Genomic DNA, 13773 nt, shown 5'->3' with positions numbered 1-13773 from the left:
TATTACAATCGAATATCATATATTCATAATAGAGAAGAATGTTCTTAGAATATTTGTTAAGTTTATTTATTGCACATAGTGTATTGCACATGCGCGCAGTACATATCTATGTACGAAAGACTTGTCGCTGCTTGTCGCTAGTCGCATCATATGTGTGCTGTGGTGTGCTACGTTACAGTTCTTTATACAATAGTAAAAAATTGTTATTATGCAATAAATATAAAATATAAGTATAAAGTGGGAGATATACAACAATCAAAAAGTAATAAAACGTTTACTTTATGCATTTTTTCTCTCAATAATATATGACCGCGTGAACACATTGCAGTATAACCTCTAATATATTTATGTATATATTAACTTCTTATGTGTTCAATATGGAATATTCTATATGTGTAGAATATGAAATATCCTATAAATATGCATAGAATATTCTACAGAATATACATAGAATATTTATCGAATATCTTATAAATATGCATAGAATATTCTCAGAATATACAATAGAATATTCTATTCACATTTAGAAAATATATATAGGAGTGCCATTCGAATATACTATGAACATACGATGAATATATAAGAATGTAATATAGAATATTCGAAATATTCTTAAAGAATATTCATAAAACGTTTATAGAATATTTAAGTGTTATCTGGGATAGCGCATAGTGTGACGCTAGCATAAGTGAAAACTAATGACATTACTGAATTCTAAATCGTCTTTTGCCAATGACTTCATGTCAGAGATTCTCATTACGTAGAAGTAGATGATTATTGAGAAGTTTTTTGTTTTTTATTTTTTGTATTTTTTCATGTTTCATTAATTTTTCAATAATTTTTTATATTCTTATTTTTTAGTTAAAAAAATTTTTTTTGTAATTGAATCTAATTATTATTTTAAAACATGTCTTACAAAAATACGAATTGCAATGTTTACAGAATCTTCTTGTTCTCACTGTACATGTTTTTGTTGAACAATATTTCTGTGAGCTAACTAAATCGGTTTCGTGTTCTTTTATGTTCTCAAAGTAAAGTGAGAATAATGAAATTATGTAAACTTTACAATTCATATTTTTGTAAGACATGTTTTGGAAATACTCATCAGATTCAATTACAAAAAAAAAATTTTTAAGTAAAAAGAGTATGAAAAATTATAAAAATAAATAAATGAATATGAAAATACAAAATATAAAAAAATTCTCAATAATCGTTCATCTTTACGCGGTGAGAATCGATAACACTGACATGAAGTCATTGGCAAAGGACGATTTAGAAGTAAGTTATGTCATCAGTTTTCACTTATAATTATTTCCTGAATTGTATGTACGTACATACATACTCACTCGCACACAGTGTACATAGTGCTTTTGTACTCCCCAGTCACATTAGTACACACGGAAAACTAAAAAAATTATAAATTATACTAATTTTTTCAGTATTCGCCAATCGTAGCCGCCATATTAGAAACGCCATAATGGATTTTACTTTTTAAGTTACAAACTAATATGGTCAAACGTTTCTATGTGATTAATGAGCATTAGTAGATCGAATTATGATTGAATAGAAAAAATCCTAAAAAATGAAGATTTTCAAATTTTCTTACATTTAGACGGCCATATTGTATACGTTATGCTAAAAAAAATTTTGCTCTGCATAGTCTTCAAGTACAATTGAAAAGTGCACGTTTTATGCAGTTCCGATCCTAATCCAAATCCGTTATGATAAAAAAAATCCACTTAAAAAACTTTTACACAAAAAAATCGAGATCTTTTTTAAAGAAAGCGCAAAAACTCGATGTTCTTGACTTATTTTTCACTTTTTCTTGGCGGCATTCAAAAGAGTTCACTCGAAACTCCCTAGAAAAATATTCTTGGATAAAAAGTTTGTCCGTTTTACATAGAGTTTACGCCGTCAAAGTGTACGAAAAAATCTTGTGCATTTGAGCGTTGAAGGATGAATATGTGATCTTGACTTATTAATGGATCTCTATAAGACATCATGCAAAAAATATGCGACATTATACAACGGACTTCTAATAGCTGCAACAATAATAATAACAATTACAAAATTGTAAATTACTACAATGTTACTGTCTTTCATGCTGACACAATTATTTCCAAAAGATATTGATAAACTGAAGGCAGTGCTTTTTACCTTCCTGAATTGTTGTACGTGACAAAGAAAATCAATCAGATTTTTATCTAAATGTCTTGAATTTACATGACACAGTAAAAATCTTTTTTTGTATAATTGTTTCTTCTTTTCTGCAACTATTACATGTGAATTCAGTGACAATTTTTTCACTACTTGTTATAATATTAATTAGAAGTTCTTAAAAGTCTTTTTAACTGACAAAGAAAGAACTCGAAAGAGAAAGTACTAAACATATCAGGAATACCATATTTTTTCGCATTAATTGTTAAATGTATTAAACAATGAACATTATAAACAGTGTCAGTACCATACAATTTTAGCCAGTGATTAACAAAAGCTAAATAAATTCGAAACAAAATCAGTATAATGTTTAATTAAATTTGGACTACATAAGATAATACAGGCTACATGCAACAACAAAAAATGTTTTTAAATTGCAAAAGGAACATTGCTATTCAAAATAACTATTTCAAAATATAATAGAAATTGTCAAAATTCAGATGCTTTCCAATGAGCAATTTCCTCTAAACTATGTAGTTTCCTTTGAAATTCAACCGGCAAATGTATTCTCTGAGCAACTAGTTTATTAGAAATGCAACGAATAAAATAAGTTGATAATCTAAAACATAGACCTTCTTTTAACATAATTAAAAGTTTACGCATGCATCTTAGATAAAATAAACGTATGTAGTCCAAAGAACATTGAAAAATTAATCCAATATTTGATTCCGACAGAGGAGATACTGATTCATAATAATCTGGATCTGACATTGAAGTAAAAACTTTTATCAGAACAAAATGATGCATCTTTTAATGGAAATTTCATTCTATGATTTATATATACACCTTCTTGTTTACATCGATCACATCCTGAGTATGCATTAAATAATTTGTAACATTTAATCATAGAACGTGCTAGAGTGTCACAAATAAAAACTCTAATTACAACTTTAAATTTTATTTTACTTTTATCATGAAAAAATCCGTGTTTATATGTTTTTGAGTTCTGGTATAAATTCTTTGAAATACTCAGTAATTGGTTCTGGTTTACTTTTACCGAGAAATAAAAAAACTAAAAGTGGTTTATAATAATATCGATCATCAATAACAAAGTAGCCAAAGTTGTTTTAAGGAACTTTTGTGTATAGGTAATCCATCAACATTTTTAATACTTTATGTACCGATGAATGCTTAATATTTTCTTGTACACATCATTTTTGCATTTTATTCTTTATGTCATTGTCGTTCTGTGATACACTGTCATGTGAAGATGGTAAGAACTTATTATCAAAACTATTGTTAAAATCTTCACAGCAAACATTAACAGTGTCATCAAAATCGTTATTTGTTGAATTATTCACACTATCTTCATACAAATATCAATTATTAGCATTTACATTTTCATTATTTTCAATTAAGTGGTAGAAATCATTAATGTTATTTCTTTGATAAGTGACATCTTCTAAGTATAATTGCACTTTTCTGTTTTCTCTTTTGCTATTTTCCTTTAACCCGTTAACGTCTAAAGGGACGATTTTTGGGAGACTTTCGCTAAAAGAATTCATCATGTTTTAGTTCTTCCAAAAATTCAATTCTGAGCTCATCTTGCGTAAAATTTCGTGCTCTTTCAGAATCCGCCAATTTTTCAAAAAATTAATTCCAAAATTGTTATAAACAATTTTTTCAAAAAAAAAAAACAAAATTTCCACTGACAAATTTTTTTCAATCAACGATATCACATTGAAACTGCTTGAGCTCAATCTTGGGGATTAAATTTTTTGCGTCCATAAACTCCAAACTTCAAAATCAGTGACTAAGTTTTTCAAAATTCAACATAGCTGACCAAAGGCGCTCTAAAGCTAAAAAATTCGACCAATTTTTTTTATACGCGAGAAAAAGAAACAGTTGGATTAATAATGTTTCGGTATCAATCGAATGACTTTTACATGTTTTCGGGGTCACTGATTACAAATCTGAGATCCTGATTTGCAAAATTCAATATGGCGGATCCAAGATGATGGATCACGTTTTGAAGAATAAAAGTAAAGTCAGCTCAAAATGCCTATACAGAGTGTCCCATTTTAATCTATCACCCCTTGTAACTTTGCAGGGAGCGATCATATAGAAAAATGTTTCAGACAAAAGTTATATGGCTTCAAGGGAGACATAACATAATCATCTTGACCTTGACCTTACAATCAAATTTGAAGATCATTTGTATGTCAACTTAATGTTTTTTAACGAAACCCCCCACTTTTCATTACATATTCTTGTAGCTCATCTCGAGAGCTTTCCAAAACACTATAATTAAAAGTGTTTTGCTCAACTACTTTTTGAGTTATAGGACTTAAAAGTTACAGGACCGCCGGCATTAGCATTACCCAAGGTGTACCACATGGAGATTGCTCGGTCGGATTTACACCTCTTGTGTGTGCGTGTGTGCGTGCGTGCGTGCGTGCGTGCGTGCGTGCGCGCATAGTATATAACTTTGTTTATAAAGAAGCAATTTTTAATATCTCAGTCTCTTATGCGTGCGTACATTCGAATATCTCCCTCCTTCTTTTTCACTCATGCGTGCATGTATGATGTTATATGTATATAATGCCATTACGATTTCGATTGTAAAAAAATTGTAATTTTAGTAATTATTATTTGTTATTAAGTAATTATTTAAGTTATGTAAGTTAGATTGTAAGAAAACGATTTTGTATTGAAGCAAATTATTCGAGTTAGCGGCGTCAAGTAGTAAAATATTTATTGGTAATATTTGTACAAATAATTATTTGTAAAAGTAGATGTTTCAATTCGTATGAACATCCATTTTCATAGTTGGCGCATTTTCTTTATATCATTACTTTTATAGAAAAAATACGTTTTTTGTTCTTTTTTAGAAAAAGATTATTTTATTAAAATTTCATACATTCATAGTGCCAAATTAAAATTATTTTGTAGATTTTTGAGGGCGTTTCTTGCGCGCGTATATTTGACACCTTTTTATAATTTAAAAAAAAATTAATATAACAATTGGATTACTATATGATTTCATTTTCTTATCTACGGTCTAATTTTCTTTATTAAATGCTTTTAATATAATTCTTTTTTTTCAATGCTGGTTAGAAAAAAAAGAACGCATATAACATTAAAAAATATGATTAACATATTTTGAGAATACATGGCAATAAACGTGTCAATGCACTTAAAATATATAAAATATAATACTAATATACATTTAGTTTATTATTAAGCCCTTTTTTCATATATTTTGTCTTCAAAATATTCTATATGTATTAAGAAAGTCTTTAATTGCATACACACACACACACATACACATACATGTTTTTGTGGCATAACAATGAATTCTTTTATTTCAACATTCATTACCTGAATATTTTGACTTTCACTCGTGACCGTAATCAATGAAGTGTAAAGAATGAAATCACGTACTTGAAATCATATCAACGTTGTGACTTGTTATTTATCAAACTTGATAAAATCTGTGATCTAATAATCTTAAATTTAATTTATAAATATAGATATATCATAAAAAAAAACAAAATACTCCCGAACAGATAAAAAATAAATTGAAATTAAAATATCTGTTGGTAATCCTCAAACTAATAATTTGCTTAATATATATTTATGCATAATATATAACTCGATTAAAATGACTACAATTAGATGTATGTGTACGTATGTAATACATATTTGTGTTGTATTTTAGGAGAAAATTAAGAAAATCTCTCTCTCTCTCCCCCCTCGCGCGCGCGCGAAGCAATCTCTGCACCACATGGGTTTGCGACTTTCCACGCAAAACGAGATGCATCCTAAGAATGACTAACATGGCTGATTCAAGTTACCAAAGGTTTATTTACTTTATATTTCAAATTACACAACTACAAGGGTAAATTAAAACTTACTTTATGTTAACAATAAAAATATTAGTAAAAAATCTTGGCTTTATTTTTTTAAGTCTGAATTAAGCCACACCTAGGATTGACTAGTCAAAATCCGAAGTGATTTTTTTTCAGTTTCTAACTTTGACCAGCTACGTTAGTCACTCCTAGGATGGACTAAAAACATATCAATCTAAGTCCGAAATACAAAACTATTTCGGACTTTGACCAAAACGCTTGGTTATTCCGCGCGTTGACCAGTCAATCCTAGAAACGCCCGCGCTATGGGCTTTGACCATAACATATGCATTTTGTTCGGATATCGCTGTAGGAGACACGGTTTTTTGTGTTTATATTTTGTTTGAACGAGCACTCACTATAGAAAGATTGATACTACGGCTGCGTTTGTGCGAGTTACAATGTTCCTGTGTGTGAAAACCACAGGACAGTACAGTGTGGCGAATGCCACTTGTATTCATTAAAATATTTTAGTAATTTCTTTCCATTTTAATAATATATTCCATTGTTTAAAAAATAAACGTTTTTTTGCAGTTTTATAACATAATAAAGAAATAGATTATGTCTTTCTTTATTTCGTTCTTTTTCTTAAACTATCGATTTATTTAACTTGTTTGTTTTAAAATAATTATACATTTTAAACAATATCTAAGATCCATTTTATCTCGGTTTATCTTTTATTTTTCCAAAACAATTAATTTACATTAATTATCAACGTGTTTAATGTTAATTAATATTATTGTGAATTATACCATCGTTTTCGTCATGAAAAAACGAAGAGATTTATATAGCATAATATTGACTTCAGCCATCTGTTTAATGCTTGGGAAAGAATGGAATTCATTCATAACTTACAAGGGAACCTCGCGAACCCGAAAATTCTGATTTTAATGAAACTTGGCATAAATGTAGAGGGGGTGAATACATGAATTTAGAAATTAAAAGTTGGTGCTTATAAACAGTTTAAAGGGTTGAAACCACCCTTAAAAAATTTTGAGTTTTTGCCTTTTCTCGATATATCTCGTAAACTAAACAAAATATTAAAAAATGTTTCATACAAAAGTTTTACAGTATAAATACCTCTATTTAACTATGTTATTTATTTTTAAAAACAAATTTTTTTTTTTTAAACAAATTTTTTTTCCTATGAAAAAAAAATTTTTTGGGAAAAAATAAATATAATAGTTGAATAGAGGTATTCATGCCGTAAAACTTTTGTATGAAACATTTTTTTATATTTTGTTTAGTTTACGAGATATATCGAGAAAATGCAAAAATGTCTCAACTTTGAAGCGTGCTTTCACCCCTTCAAGCCGCTTTTGAACCAAAATAAAACATTTTTAAATTAATGTATTTACCCCCTCTACATTTATGCCAAGTTTCATTAATATCAGAAAATTTTCTGTTTGGTCTTATAAACGGTTTGAAGGAGTGAAACTACCCTTCAAAGGTTGAGATATTTTTACCTTTTCTCGATATATCTCGTAAACTAAACAAAATATAAAAAAATGTTTTATACAAAAGTTTTACAGCATAAATACCTCCATTTAACTACGCGGTTTATTTTTCGAAAAAAAATTTTTTTTTTAATTAAGATAAATTTTCAATAAAATTGACTTTTATGTATATAGCATTTATAAAGTAATTATACTATCTTATACTACGTGCTATTTATATCATCTATGTGTATATTATATATGTTATATATTACCTACGTTATAATACTATACATTTATATTATCTGCATCCTTGTATGTTTAGTTTTTATCTAACAGTTGCGCAATATTAGTAGTCACGTTGCTTTCACACAGTGTTCATTCTCTCTACGTCACATATTTCACATTCAAGTTTTATATTCGTCATGTCACGGTATGTATCATATATGAAATCACGTATTAATAAAAGTTTGGTATCTTTATTAATGGTGTTACGCGTTATTTTCACATCAGTGTCAAGTCTAACGTGTGTTTGATCAGTACATCAGTATCACATCTAACATGTGCTTGATTTTTCTTGTTAGATTGTTTTTAATTAAGCGAAGCATAATGTTACACATAAATGTTGCGAATGTTCTTAATATGTTAATTATTTAATTTCAAATTACACATATTCCACCAACGCCTATAAATGAAAGAGAAATACAATTACGTGATGTGATAAAGGATATTATAACAAATGCAGTGAATGACTTATCATTTGATGTACACACTCATTTTGCTTTAAAATTTCAAAATTATTTGGAAGTGGATTTACCTGACATAGAATATGTAACAGATAAAGTGGAAGAATTTTTAGAAAATGATAATGTTGATTATGAACCTGATAATGAATATAATTGTGAACCAGAAGACAAAATTTTAAATAGTAGCTATAAAAGGAAAGCCGTCAAATATTGGGGAAGTGATAAAAGGCCGACACTCTCTTTTAGGAGTACAACGTCGCTTCAGAAAGGTGAAGTCCCTACCACAATTATCATTTTAAAAAAATTCTTCCTCATCATTTGTTACATATTCTGTATCAGGTAAATCCACTTCCCAATAATTTTAAAATTCTAAAGCAGTATCAGTGTGTACATCAAATGATAAGTCACATTCACTGTTATAATATCCTCTATCACATCACGTAATTGTATTTCTCTTTCATTTATAGGTGGAATATGTATAATTTGAAATAAAATAATTAACATATTAAGAACATTCGCAACATTTACGTGTAACATTATGTTTTGCTTAATTAAATAATCTAACAGAAAAATCAAGCACACGTTAGATGTGATACTGATGTACTGATCAAGCACACGTTGATACAGATGTGAAAATGACGCGTAACATCATTAATAAAGATATCAAACTTTAATACGTGATTTCCATTTCATATATGATATATACCGTGATATGACGAATATAAAACTTGAATGTGAAATGTGTGACGTAGACAGAATGAACTGTGTGAAAGCAACGTGACTACTCTAATATTGCGCAACTGTTAGATGAAAACTAATACATATAGGGATGCAGATAATAAAAATGTATAGTATTATAATATAGATAAAATATAACATACATAATATACACATAAATGATATAAATAGAACGTAGTATAAGATAGTATAATTATTTTATAAATGCTATATACATAAAAGTCAATTTTATTGAAAATTTATTTTAATTAAAAATTAAAAAAAAATTTTTTTTGAAAAATGAACAGTGTAGTTAAATGAAGGTATTTGGGCTGTAAAACTTTTGTATAAAACATTTTTTAATATTTTGTTTAGTTTACGAGATATAGCGAGAAAAGGTAAAAATATCTCAACCTTTAAAGGGTAATTTCACTCCTTCAAACCGTTTATAAGCCCAATCGAAAAATTTTCTAATTTTAATGAAACTTGGCATAAATGTAGAGGGAGTAGATATATTAATTTAGAAATGTTTCATTTTGGTTCAAAAACGGTTTGAAGGGGTGAAACCACTTCAAAGTTGAGACATTTTTGCATTTTCTCGATATATCTCGTAAACTAAACAAAATATAAAAAAATGTTTCATACAAAAGTTTTACGGCATAAATACCTCTATTTAACTATGCTATTTATTTTTTTCAAAAAAAATTTTTTTTAAAGAAAAAAAATTTGTTTTTGAAAAAAAATTTTTTTGAAAAAATAAATAGCATAGTTAAATAGAGGTATTTATACTGTAAAACTTTTGTGTGAAACATTTTTTAATACTTTGTTTAGTTTACGAGATATATCGAGAAAAGACAAAAACTCAACATTTTTGAAGGGTGGTTTCAACCCTTTAAACCGTTTATAAGCACCAACTTTTAATTTCTAAATTTATGTATTTACTTCTTCTACATTTATGCCAAGTTTCATTAAAATCAGAATTTTCGGGTTCGCGAGGTTCCCTTGTGAGTGAGTATTTTATTTATGTAACTTTTAACTTAACTGAATTAATTTTATAATTCATTAACTTTAATTTAATTTAGTTAAAAGAATATATTAACTTATCCAACCCTGGATAAAAATAATTGTTAAACTCGTTACCGTTACTCAAAAAGTATAACTACGTTATGGTTACATTTATTATAGAAAAAGAAAAGTAATGTCTACTAGTCCGTTACCAAAAAAAGTAATTGTAACGGTAACCGCGTTACAAGTAACTTTGAAAAATATACATAAGAAAGGTTTTCTCCTTGAATTCAAAATTCGCTGACTTTATCTGTTTTTCTTTGTAAGATTTTAAAATGTCTTCCGAAAATTAATTTTTTTATTATTTATCTCCTACAACACACATATTGTTTTAGACAAAAGGTCTGTCTATACATGTGCGCGCGCGCGCATTGTTTAAAACTTTTTGCTTAAAGCTTTTTTTTTTTACAAAAAAGAATTAAAATTTTTGACATAAATTGAAATAAAACATTGTATACAAAAATATTAAAATAAGATTATTAAAAATATTATAATTTATAAAATATTTTCCTTTTTTACAAAAATGTACCATGTTATTATATATACTCTATTAAAATTTTTAGTTCAGAGAGTATTAAGAAGAAAATTGTCAGATTAGATAAAACTAAACTGTTTTAATATATGTACACAAAATAAATATAAAAGCTTACCTATACACTTGACTATATAAATAAGACTGATAATGTATAATGTTAAATAAATATTAAGATATATTTTATAGGAAGTATATTGAGATTTGAAACTGTGATTGTTCTATACTGAAGTTTGCATTACACAAATTTTACAATACTTACATTTTATATATTACACAAACACTGAACACTATATGAGACGTTCAAAAAGATCAGTCACAATATGTGTACGCGAAACAACTGAAGCGGACGAACGTTTTAGCAATAATAAGTAGACAAGTAGTGATTGGTGCTCTGTAGGTAATGAGCATTATATATACTAACCGATCTGAAAATATCCGCTAGAATATTGTTCTCATACACCAAAATTTTTTTAAAATATCAAAAATACTTCTGAAATATCTTAATTGAAAAGTGAAACATTTTAATCATTTCTGAATATTTTAATATTATATTTTTCAATATTATTTATATTTCTAAACAAATTTAAAGTGTACACTTCAAAAATAATATTTAAGTTTATCATATTCACAAAATAACAAAAATTAAAATATTACGATAAAAATTATAAATTTATAATAAAATAAAAACGACATGTTGTGCGTTTTTTGCATAAATTAAAGAACCCATTTTGGTTTTTTTGTTTCAGATTATTTTTGTGATCTGTACGCTGCACGGCGCATTTTCCAGACGCCATTTTCAAGCTGCCATTGCACTGTTATTATAAAAAATTAAAGTTTGAAAAAAAAATATTTTTTACATTGTAATGTCCGTAAATTGTACCTTAAATTTTAAATCAATCTACGCGTTACATTTTTTAAAAAAAATTCTTGAAGAACAGGCTGTTTACATGACTTTTCTCTATTAATGAAAAATAACATAATGTAGCGTTTTAAAAAACTTTCGAGGTAAGCTACAAGAATATGTAATAAAAAATAGTAGGTTCCATTTAAAAAATTGAAGGTGACCTTTACGTGACCTGCAATGATCATCCTAGGTCAAACTAATAGTACCATTTTATAGTCCCTCAAAACATATACAACTTTTGTCTGAATCATTTTTTTATATTTCGCTTAGTTTATGAGAAATTTGCCCGTAATAAATGGATCACCCTTATAAAGCATTATTTGATGAAATAATTCACCAAAATTTTCCAAGTTTACCGATTATGCTGAAATTTGGACAAATTGTATTAGTCCCATTAAAAATAAAATCGTTCAAATCTTTTAACTTACGACCAACTGGTTTCCTACTAATATGAGCATTGAATTTTTATCATTTGTGCCGTCGCGATCAACTTCAAACATCGTATCTTGTATTACACCACTCCGATTTTTAAAAACAAAGACCTTTTTACACTCTTTAATTTTGTAAAATCAGTTTTTAAAAAATCAAAACATTTCAAATTTGTGACAACAAAAAACAAATTTTTCTTCGCGCGTTTAGATGGCAAAATGATAAAATTGCTCTTATATTCATACATAAATATCGAAGCATTGTTATTACTTGTCGTTGCGCTATGCTTGCGCGCGAAACCTGCCATAAAATATAATTAATTCCAGTTAACTAGCAAATTCTCTACTTTAAGATAAAAATTTATACAAAATTTTATTACGCTATTAAATTCTAAACTGTCTAAATAGTCATTTTTATATTAAATTTTGTATTAATTTTTATCTTGAAATGTAAAGAATCTGCTATTGAGAGATTATCTGACAATTTCAGAACATCCTGTTCTATATCCTATTCTATAAATTACAAATTATTAAGTTAGCATAACAAAATTAAATATCACATAATTATTATATATTATATTTGCAGAACTGTAAACAAAAAACTAGATAAAGTAGTACGCAAAACACAACGACAGAATGTTATGCCCCCCTAAACCACCTTTATTTCCGCTACAATCGTTCCAACAAGTGGAAGATTTTAATAATATTTTAGAAACAGATTATGAAAATGTGATAAGTTTTTTACGGAGATAGATAAACATAAAATAATAACAAAACAAATATACATTCTATAAGTAATGATAAAAATATACAATTATTTAAAATAAAAATTGATATTTTATTTTATGTTCAATAATTACATTTAGTTGGTGGCACTCTGGTGGTTACTCTGCACGATGCAGTAAAATATTGCATGAGAGAGGCCATGACGGATAATGTCATCAAACATCATCTTACTCTACCTAGGGAGAGCGTGGAAATCTCTCATTATTTAAAACGAAATTAATTAAAGCAATGTATGGTAGGTTCTAATAGTCTAAGAGTTAGTTACATAAAATAGCATCAATAAGCATTGTGGAAGGTCTCTACCTAAAAAGGGTCCTTTGGTATTGCCGAACGCTAAATCGTCAGTCTGCCTGAGCGGTCAGGAAGATTAAGGAGGGGGGGGGGGGCTAAAAATAGTAAATTTCACGACAAAAAAAAGAATAAGGTTCAAGCATAAAATCTGCGGGAATGTTTAGTGTTTATTGAAACAAGATGTCATAATTATTGGCAGACTGTTTCCTGGAAGAGAAAGTGTCGGCAGACCGCTTCAAAGTGGCGAAAAATTAGCAGTAAAAAAAATCATAAGATTCAAGGCTAAAAATTAATATAATAATTGTTTATACGTTTAGAAAACGATATGCAAAAAGGCAGACTGAAAAGTGAGAGATAACATCGAGGCAGACTGCGATAAAGAGCGCGAATCGTAGTTCGGGTGATCGCAGCGTGCGCTTGTTGCGTTTAGTAAAATAAGTAGCGTTTAGTAAAACAACAGAGAATAGCAGAGACTGATAAAATTTAAGCTAAAAACTTGCACTACCTCCTTAATAATTTTAAAATAAGTTTAATAAACCGAAGCAGATCAAAATTCAGATGCTGAATATATTATATAATAGAGTTAAATGAATGTAGTGAGTGCTCATAATAATACGCGATTTCATGATTTTACCATTCTCTTTACACTGAAGTATTCATTTTTTTAATCATTTTCTAAACCTGGATGTGTGGGATGAACTTTGTGTGAGAGTAACAATACACCACAGACGCGCTAATTAACTTTTTATTTTTTCCTTTTTAAAAATAAATTGCAACAATGATTGTATAGATAATCA

The 13773-nt window shown here is 27.9% G+C and overlaps 1 protein-coding gene across 9 annotated transcripts in view; it reads right to left on the bottom strand.

Annotated features, from left to right (window-relative positions):
• LOC105835394 (vesicular glutamate transporter 2) overlaps positions 1–10999 on the bottom strand; it is a 200757-nt gene extending 189758 nt beyond the window's left edge. For 4 of the 9 annotated variants that reach the window (XR_004962679.1, XR_004962684.1, XR_004962680.1 and 1 more), the window contains exon 1: positions 10827–10964. Coding sequence is in view for 1 of the 9 variants with exons in the window: in XM_036284492.1 (XP_036140385.1) it covers positions 10827–10828 (2 nt within the window). In the remaining 8 variants the exon portion in view is untranslated. Of the gene's footprint in view, positions 1–10826 lie in introns of all 9 variants that reach the window. The other 5 variants (XM_036284567.1, XM_036284492.1, XM_036284477.1 and 2 more) reach the window with 5 other exon arrangements.
• Between the last annotated feature and the right edge of the window lie 2774 nt (positions 11000–13773).

Source organism: Monomorium pharaonis, chromosome 1 (assembly GCF_013373865.1).
Source record: "Monomorium pharaonis isolate MP-MQ-018 chromosome 1, ASM1337386v2, whole genome shotgun sequence".
Lineage (NCBI taxonomy): Eukaryota > Metazoa > Arthropoda > Insecta > Hymenoptera > Formicidae > Monomorium > Monomorium pharaonis.
This window is presented reverse-complemented; position numbering and strand designations above follow the sequence as displayed.